This window comes from Schistocerca cancellata, chromosome 2, assembly GCF_023864275.1.
Source record: "Schistocerca cancellata isolate TAMUIC-IGC-003103 chromosome 2, iqSchCanc2.1, whole genome shotgun sequence".
Lineage (NCBI taxonomy): Eukaryota > Metazoa > Arthropoda > Insecta > Orthoptera > Acrididae > Schistocerca > Schistocerca cancellata.
This window is the reverse complement of record NC_064627.1, coordinates 591,551,201-591,571,473: the sequence shown is the minus strand read 5'-3', so window position 1 is coordinate 591,571,473 and position 20,273 is coordinate 591,551,201. Positions and strand designations below refer to the sequence as shown.

Here is a 20,273-nt window from a genome sequence, read left to right as displayed (position 1 = left end):
GCCTTTAATAATAAATTAGAGGTTTGGTGGGAAAAGTGGGTTGTTGCTGTCAGCAGGTATATGCCAGTTTTCAACTGGCACTTGAGCTACAACGGTTTGTTGGAGATAAAAACGTAAATAGTGATATTTGTAGAAACTTTTGTGCACTTTAGTTTTGAATTAGGGAGGTTATATATGAAAAGTTGACAACTTTCAAGTTATAAGCAAAAAAATCGAGGAAAATGAGATTTTGTACCTTTTTTGCATTTTTTGCAATGTTGTGTCACGAAGTTTTGTTGAGAAATCTGAGTTTCGGATTCAGCATTCCAAAAAATAGATAGAATGTAAGAAATAAGAAATACGCCACAACGTTCCCCCTAGGGGCCATTTTGAGCACAAATTGACTGTATTAACAGAGGTTAAGTACAAGAAAAACGTTGTAAGGTTCAAATTAATTACCTTACCTCATCTATGAGGCCGCAGTATTCTAGGATACGTCAGAAAATGTAATGTTTACGTTGCAACAGTATCTAACTACGTAAAGTGTATTTTGTGTGATGATGGTTGCATATTGTTAAAAATCACATGACATTGTTTCTTTCATCGTCAGTTTAGGATGGGATGGGAACGAACATAATGCATCACAATAAAAATAAAATCGATTACAAGTATTACAAAAAAACTGTTGTTGCATTTTGGGAAACTGTGGCGGCTCGCTGATCTGTCATTAGTTATACCAGCATCTAATAGAAAGCAAGCCTACCACCAAACACACACACACACACACACACACACACACACACACAAACGCGCGCGCGTGATTTTTTTTTAAAGGGATGGAAGGAATAAGCTGTTCGATTTTAGAAAGGAATAAGTGTTTTATTACGATATATCACTTAAACTATAGAACGACAGTGACAGGGACTGTTTATAAACACACACTTGTGCGACAGACAACCAGAGATGGTAATAGTGAAAGATGTGACATAGATGGTAATAGTGAAAGATGTGACATCTCCAAAGACATCTACATCTACATATCTACATACTTACTCAGCAATCCACCATACGGTGCTTGGCGGAGGGTACCTCGTACCACAACTAGCATCTTCTCTCCCTGTTCCACTCCCAAACAGAACGAGACAATGTCGAAGTCGATATCTTGAATATAAATAAAATTATTTATAAGTTACTGTGAGATTTCTCACACGTTGCAAGCACAGTGATGCTTCAAAATTAAATGTTTCAGCATCTAAATTGTCTATGTTAGTTAATAAACTGAAAACAGCTATATGCAGGATCTCTCTCAAAATTCAAGCAAAATAAAATTGCATTATGTGCAGGATTTCATGCACTCTGCAAGAACAATGAAGGTCATATTAAACATTGTCGCATACTGACTATATTACTTATTAAAATACTCGTAGCTTGCCCATGTGCACTACAGCTGAAACTCTTAGTTTAAACAGAATTTGTGTATGATGAAACTTCGATACGTGTAGTACACATGCAAACTCTGTGGACCTGTAAACTAAATATTCTTCCGCTTCTATACGTGACTGTATAACTTATAAAAGTACACGCAACTTGTAAGTTTATTGTAATACGCAAGACCTCCACGAAATTCGAGTAAAAATAAAGTTGCAGAATATGTGAGATTCTACACATTTTGCAAGTAAAATGAGAACAAAAAAAGGCTCTTTTGTGTCTTAAACTTAGTGTGGTTCATAGAAAGAACCTAGAACATATGTTACCCAGTGCAGACATATGTTGGTGACAGTGTGGAGATCGAACTTTTGTCGCAGGTTGGTGATAATAAGTCACTGTGATGCGTAACAGTAGTTAACTTTATTTCGCATTTTCAGTGTTTGCGTAGTAGTAATGAAAGTAATACGTACGACAGCTATATATTCCTGCCGGCCGCTGTGACCGAGCGGTTCTAGACGCTTCAGGCCGGAACCGCGCTGCTGCTACGGTCGCAGGTTCGAATCCTGCCTCAGGCATGGATGTGTGTGATGCCCTTAGGTTAGTTAGGTTTAAGTAGTTCTAAGTCTGGGGGACCGATGACCTCAGATGTTAAGTTCTATAGTGCTTAGAGCCATATATATTCCTAATTCGTTATTTGTATTTTATAAGCAAATGGTTTTTAAGTATTTATAGAGAATATGTTTATACTCATTCCAGTATTCCATAGTGACTGATATATAGCTCTGAATGAAATTTACTGATATGACTCACCCGCACACCACTGGCAAATACAGAGGCACATCAGTAAATTATCAAATATAAAGAAACTCTGGGATTGGTGCCAGACATGCATCACACTAAACGCTACGCTCTCCATTAACTCTTCCAAATATTAGAAGGCATTCTGTCGAGTCACTTGGAAATTCCCCCATCCCTCACTATCCATTCTTCCACAACAAACATCCCTTACCTGACGACCTGAGTAAAGCTGACCGCTTTGCATCCTATCTGTTCTACATCTCTTGAATCTCTGATGACTATCATACCCTACCATCCATGAATGCACAAACATCGCTGTCCCACACCTGACTCCCAGATTCCAATACCTGGACAGCGTACCACAACCAGAATTAAGTACACCAGTCACAGCACATGACATACTCCACAAAAAACACGACATAGCCCCAATCATGACTGCATTACCTCAAAGAATGTCCCTCTCCTTCCTAGTCACCCTCGCCACTCTTAACATCCTGTCCTCTCCACAGGTTACCGTCTTCAATTATGGACAACCTCCAAAATCATGGTTTCTTCAAACTGCACAAACCTCTCACTGATACCTCTTCCTACTTGCTTCACCTTAGTGTTTATCATGGACTTGGAACCCATCCTCTCCCACTGCATCAGTCAACACCTGAACCAACACCACTTTCTTCCCATTAACCAGTGTGGCACCCATCCCAATTTCTCCTCTGACAATCAGAGACATTCTGATCTTCTTTTAAAACTCCAGTCATGCACACTTCCAGTTAACCATGTTTGCGTGTATTGCATTATTTCTCTCCAGTCTCCCATTCTTTGTCATTATTAACAACAATTCCCTTACCGTCCAGTCCGCTGCAGGCTCCATCCTAGCCCCCCCCCCCTTTCCTTTATCTTATTTCCACATTGCTGATATGCTCAGATCACCTCCACCAATCCACCTGCTTAAGTGTGCTTATGATGCTGTTTTCACACCCTCTACCCTGCAGCCCAGAGATACCAATATTCCCGTCAAATCCACCTGAGTCAGTTTACCTCTTTGAGTAAAAAATGGCTTCTCAAGATCAACTTCTCCAATATTCAGGTAATAATTATAGGATGAACAATCCATATCTTCTCTACCCAAGACTTTTACTGTACCATTTATGACTATTCTGTCCATTTAACTAATCCACTATAATATATTGGACTAATGCTCGACCGCCGGCCGCAGTGGCCGCGCGGTTCTAGGCGCTACAATCTGGAACCGAGCGGCCGCTATGGTCGCGGGTTCGAATCCTGCCTCGGGCATGGATGGTTGTGATGTCCTTAGGTTTAATTAGTTCTAAGTTCTAGGCGACTGATGACCTCAGAAGTTAAGTCGCATAGTGCTCAGAGCCACTAATGCTCGACCAGCAACTAACGTGGAAACTAACCTTCCAATAGAAAGCCCACTCTACCGTATCTTCCTTCTTCGTCGGCGTTGTCGTTGTTACCGTGAAACACCGTTATACCAAGAGGAAAGGCGCGTCGATCTTAGAGCATGAGATATGATGACCTTAAGCCATTGACAACACACAAAGGTCACGGTAGCACCTGATTCCAGAATAGCTGCAGTAGTTAAGATCTACGAACTATCCCCTGTTGACCAGGTCCCCAAAACTTAACTCGTAACGAGATCCTTTCAAAGCAAATTGTCATAACGATCGTCTATAAAGGCTTCGTACAACGAGAAGAAATGTTACGGTTGATGGAATAATAACAGATACGACCAAACTGTCTTGTCTCTTCTGCTTTATTTAACATAACTTTGTTCACACTTTCATTTCGCATTTACCGCTCATTCACCGAAACCCTTTGATGAACAGTTTTGGTTGCTTAACACCAACAGTCAATGATAATGATACAGCTTTTCTCCTTTTTGTAAACTGAAGCCCGCTCTCCGTGATATAATAAAAAAAAAACCGGTCTCAATACCGCGTCCCTCGTGAGATGCGAATAGACTTACCCCGGAATTGACCGCCCTGTAGGTGTACTCAATTTAATGACCACACTTCGCTGTCCGCTATTTCGCGTAACTGAATGTCCATTTGTTAGTCTGATTATACACTGTAGCTATTTAAAATTCGCCCCTATATTTTTCACAATGCACAATTAGCACTTCGTTACTTATTTGTTTTTTTTCTAAGAGTAAACGAAAAAAAAGACGCCGTATAATCGGCTTAGTCGACATAAAGCAAAAAACACCTTAATATGCCCAATTACACCTCTTCATATAGGATCGGCTACCTTACTCATTAATTTACTACATATTGTTTCCAATAACACTAAACAGGTATCGCCGTTATATTTTAATTGTATTCAAAAGCATGTTACTACTATTATGACCAACCAAATCGTCACAAATCGCGCGGCGTGCGTTTTTAATGATAACTTTACGCTATTCAATTAAATCGCGCGGCGTGCGTTTTTAATGATAACTTTACGCTATTCAATTTCCGTTACAGCTATCTTGACGCGTAATGTTACACCACAATAGACTAAAACTGCTAACAAGCTGAAATGGGAGACGACACCCCTCCACTACACTCCACACCTACAAAACCCTGATCTGACTCATCCTCTACTCATGGATATCCACCACGCCAAAGCTCTATTAAGTTCCTCCAAAACCTCGAAAGCCATGTACTGTGTTCACCTTCCCCATGTCCTTTACCAACTCAGTAAATACCAGACCTCTTCACAACATCAAACACCTCTGCATTTCCTATACTATCCGCAACCTAGATACCCATAACCCCATTGTCTCCCATCTGACCACCAACACTGGTATTCTGCCACACATTTACAAACTCATCCCACTGTTCCTACCCTTACACACTCCACATAGCATCTCAATGCAACTTCAACCACGCCCTTTCCTAGACAACAAGATTCACACTGACATTTATCTCTCTTAGCAGCTTTAAGTCTTCTCCATTTATACCAACCCATACTAGGACTCCTCTCCACCCTTCCATCTCCGTCCATCTCCGTCCATCTCCATCGCTTTCCTCTTGTGATCACTACTCCACCCACATACCAAACTTCTCTTCACTCTCTGTCTTTCCCATCTTCTGCTCTCCCACTATCCACATCAACCCCTAACTATAATTTCCATGTTTTTCCTACCTAACAGATCCCCTATCTTTCTACCCAAACCCAACAATCGTATGGAATATACTCTCTCCTTCCAAAATACTTCTTACTCATTTGCAGCTCTTTAGATTTAAAGTGAAAGTGCACTGCTTAAGTGCTTTTTCGTAGAAGAATATGTGTTTTTAAATTATATGAATTTTCGGGCTTTTTAGCTGGTCATCTTTAACCATTTTAATTTAGAAATGAAAAGCAGTCCTCACACTTTTCTCATCTTTGTTATATTTTGAAGACTGCTTTGGCCGAAGAGCGGAATATTGCACAGCTGCCCCCCACCCCACCACACAGAAATATGGCGTGAGGCGGATGACACAACAAGAAAAGAGAGATTGGTAATGCAGTCTATAGCCGGCCTGTGTGGCCGTGCGGTTCTAGGCGCTTCAGTCTGGAACCGCGTGATGGCTACGGTCGCAGGTTCGAATCCTGCTTCGGGCATGGATGTGTGTGGTGTCCTTAGGTTAGTTAGGTTTACGTAGTTCAAAGTTCTGGGAGACTGATGACCATAGATGTTAAGTCCCATAGTGTTCAGAGCCATTTGAACCATTTTTTTATGCAGTCTATAAACAACGTTGACAACGTGGGACCTTAGTTTCTTCCGGCATATACAATGTTCAGAAACCTTCCGGGAATGCGGCTAGGTGACGTCGTCGACAACCACCGATATTTCGACGGGAGCACAACCTGCTGTTAACAAAGCAAAAGTACAGCAAGTACAAGTAGGAAGGCGGATGGTACATTGGGGCGTGCCATTTGTCGGAAGCCTGCTCACAGTGACTTGTATCTGCAGACTGATAGTTGTTACCATCCAGCTCAACGTGAAGGGGTACTTTGTATCTTTTTTCACAGGGCCGATGTCATCTCGGAGCCTGAGAGTTCTTCAGCGAGTCAGCCGATCCCGAAGTCACCTTTCGTCAGAATGGTTATAGTGGAAGACAGATCAGATATACGTTGCGCTATCGACCAACTGTGAACCGGAGCCGGTCGATGTGGCCGAGCGGTTCTAGGCGCTTCAGTCTGGAACCACGCGACCGCTACGGTCGCAGGTTCGAATCCTGCCTCGGGCATGGATGTGTGTGATGTCTTTAGGTTAGTTAGGTTTAAGTAGTTCTAAGTTCTAGGGGACTGATGACCTCAGATGTTAAGTCCCATAGTGCTTAGAGCCATTTGAACCTTTTTTTGTGAACCCGATGATTGGTCATATTTTGCGGAAATATGATGTGAAGTGAGTTTTCTGACCACCATCTAAGATCAGCGCTCTTTTAGATTCGGTAAAGGATGACCTTGGTTAACGTAAGGCGGGTGTTTACCGTATTCCTTGCAGTTATGGCATGTCATGTATTGGTCAGACTATCGGGACTGTGGAGGGTCGTTGTACTGAGCGTAAGCGGCACTGACGCTTACAACAGCAGAGCAAATCCGCCATTACAGAACACTGTCTTGGCACCGGTCATCCAATGGAATATAACAGTACAGAGATTCTGGCATGCACTTCCAGTTATTGGAATAGTATTATTAAGGAAGCTGTCGAAATTAAAATAGTTAGTAACCCTACGAAAGGAGATGGTGGTTTTTGTTTAAATTGTGCACGGATTCCTGCTCTCTCACTTGTCAAAAACAGAGAGACAGAGTTTATGATACCTCAACCTGTTGCAAATGGCAGGGTGTGCTCCTGTCGAAAAATTGGAATGTGTTGACGACGTCACCTGTCAGCATTCCTGTGAGCTGTTTGACTGTAGTTGATAACATTTTCGGTATTTAACGCAATTCACATACTTTGACGATTTTATAATAATTGCTTCCGATACTTTTTAGTGCAGTCCAAATGTGGCTACATTGTAATAGCAATACTAGGCGCTGGCTGGAGGAGAGGGGAAAGAGATGGAACACTATGCAATGTGTATGCACCAATTCACATATATAATGCATGTCATTTTCTTTCAAGTTGAGGGTAAGTTATTAGTAATGCGTATTTGGCACTGTTTTCTAGTACACTGATTGGTTGTAAAGAGGAGGAGGTGTGAGGTATGAAGCACATGACTGATCTATTTCCATCACCTTGAATTTTCAGTGCTGTAGTATGATTGGCTGAAAATCACTAGTACTACACTGTGTGATTGGTTGGAGATAGGGGGCATGGACAGGGGATGCGTTTTTAAAGTTTTTCCCATTTACATGATTAGACTACTTCCACCATCCTGGGTTTCTCGTTGGTTCTTTCATTTTTACTGAGCGAGGTGGCACAGTGTTTAGCACACTGGACTCGCATCTGGGAGGACAACGATTCAAACCCGCGTCTGGCCATCCTGGTTTAGGTTTTCCACGATTCCCTAAATCACTCCAGGCAAATGCTGGGATGGTTGCTTTGAAATGGCACTGCCAACGTCCTTCCCCATCCTTCACTAATCCGATAGGACCGATTACCTCGCTGTTTGGCCCCTCCCCTTAAATCAACCAACCAAGTACCGCCCGGCTAGCCACGCTGTCTAATGCACTGCTTCCCGAGGTGGAAGGTATACCGGTCCCCAGCACGGATCCGCCTGGCGGATTAGTGTCTAGTTCTGGTGTGCCAGATCAAATGACTCTGAGCACTATGGGACTTAACATCTGAGGTCACCAGTCCCCTAGAACTTAGAACTACTTAAACCTAACTAACCTAAGGACATCACACACATCCATGCCCGAGGCAGGATTCGAATCTGCGACCGTAGCGGTCGCGCGGTTCCAGACTGAAGCGCCTAGAACTGCTCGGCCACTCCGGCCGGCTTTGGTGTGCCGGGCAGCCTGTGGATGGTTTTTAAGGCGGTTTTCCATCTGCCTCGGCAAATGCGGGCTGGTTCCCCTTATTCCGTCTCAGTTACACTATGTCGGCGATGGCTACGCAAACCTTGTCTCCACATACACGTACACCATAATTACCCTACCACGCAAACATTTGAGGTTTCACTCGTCTGGTATGACACGTTCCAAGGGGGCGGGAGGGGGGGGGTGTTATCCACTGGGGGCCGAACCACTCAATAACCTTGTGTTCGGTGTGGGTTGTCAGTGAGGTGGGTCGACTGCTATGGCCTGTTGTGGTGTTGTGAACCACTGGGGGCTATGGCGCAACAAAGCCTCTCCATCGGTTCTAGGCCTCCGGTTCAATACACAATATACATTATACAACCAACCAAACCAACCATCTTTCATTTTTAATACTATACCATGATTGGTTAGAGATAGGGTGAGAGCAGAGAGGCGAGGAAGAAGGGAGTGGAGGGGAAGGGGGAAGGGATGGGGAGTTATATGAGAGGCGGTTAGAAGAATGGGCATGGCTTGATGACATCATATGTAGAAGGTTATTGACCATGCCCCTGAATGTAGACAACTTCGCTGCAAAGGTCAAACTGCCCTAGATGGCACTTTGCCATACTGCTGATTATAACCAAATAATCATGGAGGTTTGGGATGCGGCAGTAGTGGAACGAATAGAAGAAAGGTTTATGGGAGTGTATGACTTGGTAGTAGGAATGAGAGATGAGAACGACTAATTGAATTCTGCTATAAATTTCAGTTAGTAATAGCAAATACATGTTCGAAAATTATAAGAGGTAGAGGTATACTCTGAAAAGATCTGGAGATACAGGGAGATTCCAGACGGATTATATCGTAGTCAGGCAGAGATTTCGAAATTAGAAATGGTTCAAATGGCTCTGAGCTCTATGGGACTTAACATCTATGGTCATCAGTCCCCTAGAACTTAGAACTAATTAAACCTCACTAACCTAAGGACATCACACAACACCCAGTCATCACGAGGCAGAGAAAATCCCTGACCCCGCCGGGAATCGAACCCGGGAACCCGGGCGCGGGAGCGAGAACGCTACCGCACGACCACGAGCTGCGGACATCGAAATTAGATATTAGTTTGTACGGTGCACCATGTGCAAAGAAGTGGTATAGTGCAGTACCAAGGAATGATGAGATGAGCTTGGAGTTCTCTGAGGCTAGAAATACGGTGATAATAAATACCTCAGTATATAGTTCAGTTGAAAAGGAATGGACATCTCTGAAAAGGCCAATCACACATAGGTACAAGGAAGATAATTGTGAAGACACCACATACGACAGAAGGAATACTTCAATTGACTGACGAAAAAACGAAGTTCCAACATGCTCAGGGAAATTCAGAAATACAGAAATATGTCACTTACGGAAAAAATAAAAATGAAGTGCAGGAAAGCTAAGGCGAAGTAGCTGCAGGAAAAATGTGAAGAAATAGACAAAGAAGTGGTCGTCGGAAGGACTGATTCAGCGGATAGAAACGTCAAAAACCTCTGCGAAATTAAAAGCAAGGGCTGCAACAATAATAATGCAAGCGGAATTCCACTGTTAAGCGCAGAGAAGAGAGTAGATGGGTGGAAAGAGTATTGAACGCTCTGGGAGGGGGAAGACTTTTCTGATGACGTGACTGGCGAAGAAATGGGGGTCGATGTCGAAGACTTGCGGGGCCTAGCATTAGAGCCATAATGAAATGCAGCTTTCGAAGATTTGCGATTAAATAAGGCAGAGAGGGTAAATAATATTCCTTCGGATTTTCTGAATCCACTGGGGAAAGTGGCAACCAAGCGACTATTCAAATTGGTGTGTTGAATCCATCAATCAGGAGACATACTATCAGATTTTCGATAAGATAGCATCAACACAATCCCGAAGATCGCAAGGGCAGGTAAATGCAGGAAATGCCGCACAATCAGCTTAAGGGCTCATGCGTCCAAGCTACTGACAAGAATAACATACTGAAGAATGGAAAAGAAAACTGTTGGATGACGATCAGTTTGTCTCTCGGAAAGGTAAAGGCATCAAAGACGCAGTTAGGACGTTGCAGGTGATAATGGAAGCAAGACTTAAGAAAAATCAAGACACGTTCATAGGATTTACCGACCTGGACAAAGCGTTCGACAGTTTGTAATGGTGCGAGATGTCCGAAATTTTGAGGAAAATTCGAGCAAGTTTTAGTATGAGACAATTAATGTACAATTTGTTAAGAGGGAACAATAAGATTGGAATAGCAAGAACTAAATGCTCAAATTAAAAGACTGTAAGACAGGGATGTAGTATTTTGTCCCTACTGTTCGGTATATATATCGAAGAGGCAATGACGTAAATAAAAGAAAAGTTCAAGAGTGCGATTAAAATTCAGGGTCAAAGGATGTCAGTGATAAGAGTCGCTGATAACATTTCTATCCTCATTGAAATTGAAGAAGAATTACGATAGGTTGATTGTAATGGGTAGCCTAATGAGAACAGAATATGGATAGAGAGCAGATCGAAGAAAGATGAAAGAAATGAGGAGTGGCAGAAATGAGATTAGTGAGAAACTTGACATTAAAAATTGGGAACCATGATGTAGATGAAATGAAGGAACTCTGAGACCTTGGAAACAAAGTAACACATGACGGATGAAACAAGGAGGACATGAAAAGTAGATTAGCACAAGCAAATAGGTCATTCCTGCGCGAAAGAAGACTGCTGGTATCAAACTTTGCCTTAATCTGAGGAATAAATTTCTGAGAATGTACGTTTGGAGCTCAGTATTGTATTGCAGTGAATCAAGGATTGTGGAAGAATCAGAAAGGAAGAGAAGCAAAGAGTCTGAGATGTGGCGCTATAAACAGATTTTGAGAATCATATGGAATGATAAAGTAAGGAATGAGGAGGTTCACAGTAGAAGCGGCGAAGAAAAGAACGTGTGGAAGATGGTGACAAGAAGAAAAAAAAATGGTTCAAATGGCTCTGAGCACTATGGGACTTAACATCTGTGGCCATCAGTCCCCTAGAACTTAGAACTACTTAAACCTAACTAACCTAAGGACATCACACACATCCATGCCCGAGGCAAGATTCGAACCTGCGACCGTAGGACAAGAAGAAGGTACGAGATGATAAGACATGTGTTACATCATGCAATAACTGCCATGGTGTTAGAGGGGGCTGTCGAAGGTAAAAACTGTAGAGAACTGCACAGATTGGAATATATCTAGCAAATAACTGACGACGTAGGATGAAGGAGCTACCCTGAGATGAAAAGTTTGGCACAGGAGAGGAATTCGTGGTGGACCGCAAGGCTGATGACCCCCCCCCCCCTCCACCACCACCCATCCAGAACGAAAAAAGGAGACTTTAAGAGAAAGAGAGAGTATCCTAATGTTTTACGTAGTGTTTAAAACAAACGGAGAGCCAGATCCCTCGCTTTGCTTAAATTAAAGGCTTTATACTTCTCAATTAAATTACTCATTGCTTTGATCTCCATTGCTTCGTTTATTACACTGTCTCAGAAGATAAATCTCTTGCACCATAATGCTGGTCTCTTCGTCTTTTAGTTCATGCTCGAAGACGAGACAGTATTAGGTAACAATTGATTTATAAGTAGTTGGTTGCTTGAGTGGAGTTTCAACGCTTCTGTTCCTTACACTTTTGTTCAACAGTTTTTACAATCTGTCCAACTCAGCTGCAAACCGAAGAACTGGTAAATAATGAAATTCACCAATGAAAACTGAAAGATCGCATGAGTCCTTAATAGATTAATTCTGTAATAGCTGTAAAAGGGAACCTTGTATGTTATGAGTTACATGCTGGTGACTTTTGCAATAACATTTAAGGTCCTCACGATTTATTTCTTCACATAGCGTACTTTGGGCTTATTTGTCGGAAACATTAAAATCGGTGTACTTTGGAGTTCAGTTGTGTTATTTCCCCTGTACTTCTGAGGGTGTGCTAGTGCTATCCATGTCTGTACCCACCATCAGTTTAATGTACATTCAGACGTTTCTTTGATATTAATACAGGTTTTACCGACGCGAGTGTGGGGCACTGTATCACTGGATGTTTCTCCCCGCAACTGACTTGGAGCTTTCCTCGTGAACATGCCGCTCACTGGCCAAAGTCCCACCGTGCCGCCGAAAGGCAATGTCACCGCGATCCCCGAAACCCTGAAGCCGTTTTGGCTGCCACCGGACGACGAGCATTTCCTCCTACAGGTAAGTCATACATTATTTGTAAGTGATACATTATTTTAGTGAACTATTTGTTCCTTAAAACATACGCACGAAGCTCGTGTCAATACGAGCGCCGTCAATCATTTTCGTATTATCAGAAGCAGCGATGAAGAATGACTTGAAGTTCTGCATCGAGCAGCCGTCATATGCTCCTTGTACTGTGCGCTGTTTACTATTTACCGCACTATTCCTTCTCGGAATGCCGTTCGAGTATGAATTGCGAAGTAGCAAACCGTACTGAAAGGATGGAAACCGAGTTTTCTGTTGTTGAACACTGAATGAAGTGACGCATTGATAAGACACTGCAATCGCATTCGGGAGGACGCTGAGTCAGTTCCCCCTCCGTTAGCAAGATCTACATTTATATACACTAAGAGGGTATCTGCTCTTTCGGACATGTCCGAAAGAACAGATACCATCGGTGACCATGCAGCTCGTTAGAATGAAATTACAATGAAATGAACACCCTTAGCTTCTGTGCTAATGCACAAACAGTGCCCGAACTCTTACGGGAATCGGCAACGCGCGCGAGTAATGAGTACAATGGGCGGGGGCACTACGAATGTAATGCGGGACAATACGTTGAAAAAAAATGGCTCTGAGCACTATGGGACTCAACTGCTCAGGTCATCAGTCCCCTAGAACTTAGAACTAGTTAAACCTAACTAACCTAAAGACATCACAAACATCCATGCCCGAGGCAGGATTCGAACCTGCGACCGTAGCGGTCTTGCGGTTCCAGGCTGCAGCGCCTTTAACCGCACGGCCACTTCGGCCGGCGGGACAATACGTTGAGAATGTGGGTTTCGCGAGAGGCGTGTCAGAAATAAATCCCTGCAGTCGCACTATCCTCTGTGTCCTCGGGGGCTCAGATGGATAGATCGTCTGCCATGTAAGCAGGAGATCCCGGGTTCGAGTCCCGGTCGGGGCACACATTTTCATCTGTCCCAGTTGACGGATGTCAACGCCTGTAAGCAGCTAAGGGTGTTCCTTTCATTTTAAAGATCTACATTTTCGGTATGTAGCGTCGTTTAGGGGGGCGAATGTAGTTATTCACCTCGCTACAATCTGATGTGGCATTATAGGTTGATCTGCAGCGCAGCAGGTGCGTGGAGCCAGATGGACGTCCGATGACAAGTCATGGGAGTAGTAAAGACACTGGTTTATTTATTCCGTGGGTAAAGTGAAGCAGTCGTAATGTTAGCTTTGTAGAGCGGAAACTTTTCTGTAGCCTACCACAAAGTGTGTAGTAGGAACGACAGCCACCCTGTCCAGCCTTTCTCACAAAGTGAGTGTGTCATAACAAAATATATTTTACTTTTCTGACAGTAGATTCAGACTACAAGCAAATTTATGAACCATTTGATGCACCACAAAGTTAGATTAGATTAATGTTCAGAAAGACTATGAAATTACTCGTCATTTAAAACATAGCAAACTATTTTTCCCCGGCAGGCAGTTATCACCGTAAGCTTGTCTAACCTGAAGGCTGTTGTCTCGTGGGGTGGAGTAATTTTCCCAGCCTTGATTTAAATTTCCTAATAGTTTGCAATATGGCGAACAGCCACAAAGGCTGTTCGAGCCGTTATTCAAGACCACGGCTTCCACGTGGCGGAGGGACACCACTCTACCCCTTCCCTTTCGACGAATTGGCGCCACTCCAGGGAACCAACTTCAGAAGCGTGAGACCAGGCCTTGCGCGCCAGAAGAAAACTTAACCCTCACTCCGGTTAGGTTGGTTACGACTCTTTTTGCCGGCGGGCGCTTACTGGTTTGCGACATTCTCAGTAAAAAAAAAAAAACTGACGGGAGAGGCCCTCTCGTCCTCGGTTGGCTGCATTGGTTAGTGGGAGTAGCTCCGTGGAGTTCAGTAGTGCAGAAGCTGCCGCCATTTGTATGTCTTTGTGCTTGCGTTCTGTTATCAGTAGCAGCTGTGGGCCTTACAGTTCGGTTCCAGCTGCTTCGCATTAAAGGCAACGCAACCGCTATTATTTCGGTCGTGAACCATCACAAATGCAGCTGGTTTCATATCGATAGGTAGGCGCGACGAACCTAACCATGCTTGTTCCATAATACAGTATACTGCCTCTGCCTGGGCTTCAGTTTATTCTTTCTCGTGGATAGCCGGCCGGTGTGGCAGTGCGGTTCTAGGCGCGTCAGTCTGGAACCGCGAGACCGCTACGGTCGCAGGTTCGAATCCTGAGTCAGGCATGGATGTGTGTGATGTCCTTAGGTTAGTTAGGTTTAACTAGTTCTAAGTTCTAGGGGACTGATGACCTCAGCTGTTAAGTCCCATAGTGCTCAGAGCCATTTGAACCATTTTTTTTCTCGTGGATAATAATAATTACCATTTATCTCTCAGTGTAAACACACACTCTTTCTCTGATCAAAGGCTGAACAAGTTAACAGGAAGCTCGTTTATGTTGAAAATTGTTCCCTTTATCTTGTCCTGCAGCAAGACGTTTACTATGTCAGTTTTGCGGTAATTCTTTGCGTGTGGAATCCGATAATTTAATTGTAACAAGCTACCTAACATTATGGAAACATATGCAAGATTTTAAAAGATCTGTCCGACTTCTGGTCCATAGTATTCCCCTGTTGCCTCCTACAACCTTTTAATTAATAGTCAGAAACTCATATTAGAATAGATGAGGCCACGGTCAAGACAGCAAAAGATTAATAGGTACGGTTAAATGCACTTGGTAATTGAGAGTCTGAAGTCAGGTAGCCATTTAAATTTCTGCCACCCTTACCGCCAAGTTCGTTCTTTTGAAAGAGAAGCCGCAACTTATACACCGTGCTGTGGTCAGCAACCTAGGATGCAAGCTGACCCTGTACGACATGGAGTGTGCTGACCTCAGCACACAGCCTCATGAGGAGGCCAAGACACAGCCTAGCCACGCAGAGCAGGCGGCGGCGGTGCGAAGTTACGTGGTCAGCACCTAGGCAAGTGAAGCTGCACAACAGGCCCCATCCGGGGGCTAGCACGCAGATATGGTGAGCGTCATAGAAAGTAGGTCACGCCGTGCGGCACAGATGTGCAACTCAGTACAGGAAGCACCACAGCACACGGAGAGGAACTAAAGACCCCAGTGCAGGCTACAACGACAGTTTTAAAATGTAAACTTTCCAGGCGGAAATGTCACAATAAATAAAATGTTCCGGGCTATTATGCCATGGTCGAATAGATTTTACTTTAACATCCGACGTTTTGTCCCCATCTGCGGAGGACATTTTCAAGAGGGAATCTTAGTTTTCTTGAATTCACGCCCTGACTCGCTATTGACAACAGCAAAATTCCGCTTCAGCGAGCTTCCGCGCAGTGGCGTGACGTCACATGTTTTGAATCGTGGCCTACGAGGAAGACAGGCCGCTGCGCGTACGTCACGAAGATACTCCTGCGCTCGCTCGCTCGCTCAAATCAGCAGACAAACTACGTTTCTACACCTCTTAACTCGTGACTAGGCGTGTCCGTACAAACGAAAACTGAATCTTCTACTGGAATCCGCTATCATGGAATCTTACTGTTATTAGTCCTATAATGATGGGAAGTCCATGGGCCTACTTATAATTTGTTAAGGCTGTACTGGCGTACAATAAAATAAAGTCATGCTAAAATTATTATCAGTTGCATAAGGCACTACTTCCAGCATGTAATGAGTATTGTTAAGCAGAAGAGACTAAAAGCTATAAACAAGCCGTTATACCATTTATATCGAGTATTGATCAAAATGTTCAAATGTGTGTGAAATCTTATGGGACTTAACTGCTAAGGTCATCAGTCCCTAAGCTTACACACTACTTAACCTAAATTATCCTAAGGACAACCACACACACCCATGCCCTAGGGAGAACTCGAACCTCCGCCGGGACCAGCCGCACAGTCTATGACTCCAGCGCCTGAGACCGCTCAGCTAATCCCGCGCGGCCGAGTATTGATCTTATATTAAATTTTGCTGCAGTACTGTTAATCAGTAAGTCTTCATAATAGCAGACTCCAGTGGAAGATGCAATTCTCGTTAGTACTTACACGCCCAACTGCAGGTTAACAGGTTTAGAAACTTATTTTGTCTGCTGAGCTGAGCGAGCGAGCTCAGGACTACCTTCGTGACGTACCCGCTGCAGCCTGTCTTCCTCGTAGGCCTCATTTTGAATACGAGAGCGCAATTGACCGTTGTCGACTGCCGTCGTCCGCTGTTATTTTTGTACTACCCACGTACACCTCCCCACAACTAAACGGGATCCTATAAACTCCAGCTTTTTCCAGCGGCTGGCGAACATTTTAGGTAGACTTGGCAAGAACGGATCAGGAACTTCTGGACATTTTCTATCAACTAAGTAGCAGAATGCATCGAGACGACTGGGACAAGATCGACAGCATCACTCACAGGAGCATGCAGAACGAACTCGAGCGCTGCACCGAGCGGCAGAAGAAAAAGTTTGAAAGATGCCGGAAGCAGACCAACAAGGCGATTCCCCACATGTCACACACAGTGGTCAACCTCACTGAACGACAATTGTCCGAAGAGGAAGTGTCTGTTCTTCAAAAAGGAGGGAATTTCGCTATCGTCCCGAGAACTATACCTATGGAGGACATCATTGCCAACACCGAAGCAGCCATTCGGACCCTTCCTTGTGAAAGGGCAGAGGAAATACGCACGGAAACAGCCAGGATACTGCGCCGAGCAAAACCACCAACTTGCAACCTGAAGAAAGAAGAGGTACAAACCATTAAGAATCTCAACGCCGACAAGAGTATATTGGTACTGCCTGCCGATAAGGGGAATGCGACCGTCGTAATGAAAACCGAAGATTATGAGCAAAAGATCCGAGACCTATTAGATCCGACGACGTACCGAAAACTAAGCGCAGATCCGACGCAGCGTATCACTCGGAATACGAATCGATTAATCAAGGCGTCTTCTCTGCCGGCGGACATACAGAGAAACCTGCGCAATACGGAAGCCCTACCACCTCGGCTGTATGGATTGCCCAAGATCCATAAGAACAACGTTCCACTGAGACCGATCGTTAGCGCTCCTGGCTCACCAACGTATAAACTGGCAAAACACTTGGCCTCTCTGCTCCAGCCACACGTGGGGAAGACCGACACATACATTAAGGACTCAGGACATTTCATTGAGAAGCTGAAGAAGCTGAAACTTGCACCAAACGACATCCTGGTCAGCTTTGATGTTGTTTCGCTATTTACGAAAGTGACACTCAGTGACGCTCTGGAGCACATCGGTTCCATGTTCCCGCAAGACATCAAAAGGCTCTTCCATGCATGTCTCACCACGAGCTATTTCACGTGGAATGGCGATTTCTACGAACAGCTGGAAGGCGTCGCCATGGGTAGTCCTCTCAGTCCAGTGGTGGCCAACTTCTTCATGGAACAATTCGAAGCACAGGCACTGGACTCGGCGACTTGCAAACCTAAGGTGTGGTACAGGTTCGTCGATGATACTTTCGTGGTGTGGAGCCATGATGAAGAACAGCTCGGTGACTTCCTAAGACACTTGAACAGCCTCCATGCATACATAACATTTACCATGGAAGTAGAAAAGGACAAGAAACTGCCATTTCTAGATGTGCTGGTCACAAGGGAAGGCGAAAACCTGGGACACAGCGTGTATCGAAAACCGACACACACGGACCGATACCTTCACAAACTGTCAAACCACCACCCGAGCCAGAAAAGAGGCATGATTAGTACGCTCGTAACGAGAGCAGGACGAATATGTGAGCCGCAACACCTCAAACGAGAAATGCAACACCTGGAAACTGTTCTGAGGAGCAATGGGTACTCCACAAATTACATTAGAAGTGTAACAGAGCCAAACACTCGGCGAAGTAAGGAACCAGAAAAAGAAATGTCGGGTACAGCCTTTCTGCCATACATTCCCAGAGTGACGGACAGAATCGGCCGTATATTGCGCAAACATGGCGTAAAGACGTTTTTCCAACCGACAAGGAAGATCAAAGAGTGTCTTAGATCGGCGAAGGAGAAAAGAGACCCACTTGCAATGTCGGGAATATACCGTATACCATGCACATGCGGAAAAGTTTATGTCGGAATGACTGGACGATCAATTAACACCAGGATCAAAGAGCATAAGCGACATTGCAGGTTGGGGCAGGTGGAGAAATCGGCCGTGGCAGAGCACGCACTGAATGAGACCGACCACGTAATAAAATTCGCCGACACCGAAGTTCTGGCTGTAGAGAAGCACTATCACACGCGCTTGTTCAGAGAAGCTGTAGAAATCCAAAAACACGCGAACAGTTTCAACAAGAAAGAGGAAAGCCTTAAGGTAAACGGGTCCTGGCTTCCCGTACTGCATCGAACGACCGTCGCAGGTAGCAAGAGGAGAACCGCACCGGAAATGACCGCGGAGAAGCCCTCGGACGTTGGCGCGCCAGGTACATATAGTCTGCGGCCGCGAGCTCGGCTCCAGTTCACCACCGGCAATGGAGGGTGAAACTTTGACAATGCCAGTCACTCGTGCTGGCGAAACGTCAGAAAAATCATTAGATGAACGTCGGCCGAAGAACCCGAGACAGAAGCCAATAGGCAGTTTGTCATTTTAGGTGAGCTTGTATCTACCGTGTTGGTATGTAGATTACCACCATGTCCTCCATTTTCAGGATTTTTCTTGTGTGGTCAGTCACGTCCTTAATGAATAGTAGGAAAGCTTTCGATTTCACCGGCGCTTGAGCCTCGCTATAATTCCTACGCGGTGGTCTTAACGCTCCTTTCACTCTTGAACGATTAACATTATTGAGCAGTGCATTGGTGAGATGTCTTAATTCTGCGTCGAGCAGCTCTGGTTCGCAGATTTTCCTTGCTCTGTCCGCCAATGTTGTGGGTGGTCGTTCGAATCCCTTTGTAGATAACAGCCTCTGTGCATGAGTTTTCGGAAAACTACAAAACTGTCAAAAAACGACTCGAAGAACATAAGGGCAATTGCAGAAGAGAGGAGATTGACAGACCAGCTGTTGCGCTACATGCTTTCCAGCCAGGAGACCATCACATTCATTTGGATAGGACTCAGCTACTGGCAGCCACAAGCGGATACCATGAAAGGCTATACAGAGAGGCCATGGAGACTGCAAAACACCCCAGGAATTTCAGTAGGAAGGAGGAGGGCTTGAAACTGAATGACATTTGGATTTCGGTGCTGTAAAAAATGTGTACCAGTCTTCTACCATGGGATGATAGCAACAGCGAATGATGGCAGCCAACGATGGCCAATTGCGCTCGCGTATTCAAAACATGTGATGTTACGCCACTGGGCACAAGCTCGCTGAAGCGGAACTTTGCTGTAGTCAGTAGTGATCCAGGGTGTGAATCGGACATTCAACAAAACTACGATCCCCCTATGTCCTCCGCAGATGGGGACGAAACGTCGGGTTTTAAAGTGAAATCCATTTGACCACGGCATAATAGACCGGAACAATTTGTTAACGTGCAATGACAGCGCCTTGCACAGGAGAGTCTACAGCAGCAGAGTGTAACCACACAGGGAGACGGTGGTCCAGCTACTACGTAGTCAGAGCCAGGTGTGGACAATGGACTTGCAGATAGCAGGTAGGCAGCCTGAAGTTGATAGGTGCCACCTCCCCCCCCCCCCCTCCCATTGCCCAATGGAACGGAGTGAAGCCTCCACGCAATTGATAGTTTTGCAGTTATTGGAGGTGGCATCTAATAACAGCAGACTGGATAACACGCATCAGGTCGATGACTGTCGTGGAGTACCTCTCGGGGTTGGCTGCAAGCGGTGATAGACACTGCGGGGCTGAAACGGGATGGCTCGGCCCACCCATGGTTTGAGAGACACCGTGCTTGCCAGCTTC

At 44.7% G+C, this 20,273-nt stretch overlaps 1 protein-coding gene across 1 annotated transcript in view; it reads left to right on the top strand.

The window, feature by feature from the left end:
- Positions 1-12,284: 12,284 nt before the first annotated feature.
- The window catches only part of LOC126156790 (cilia- and flagella-associated protein 100-like), a 169,030-nt gene continuing 161,041 nt past the window's right edge, over positions 12,285-20,273 (top strand). The window contains exon 1 of the mRNA XM_049916332.1: positions 12,285-12,398. Coding sequence (XP_049772289.1) covers positions 12,285-12,398 — 114 coding nt within the window. The remainder of the gene's footprint in view (positions 12,399-20,273) is intronic.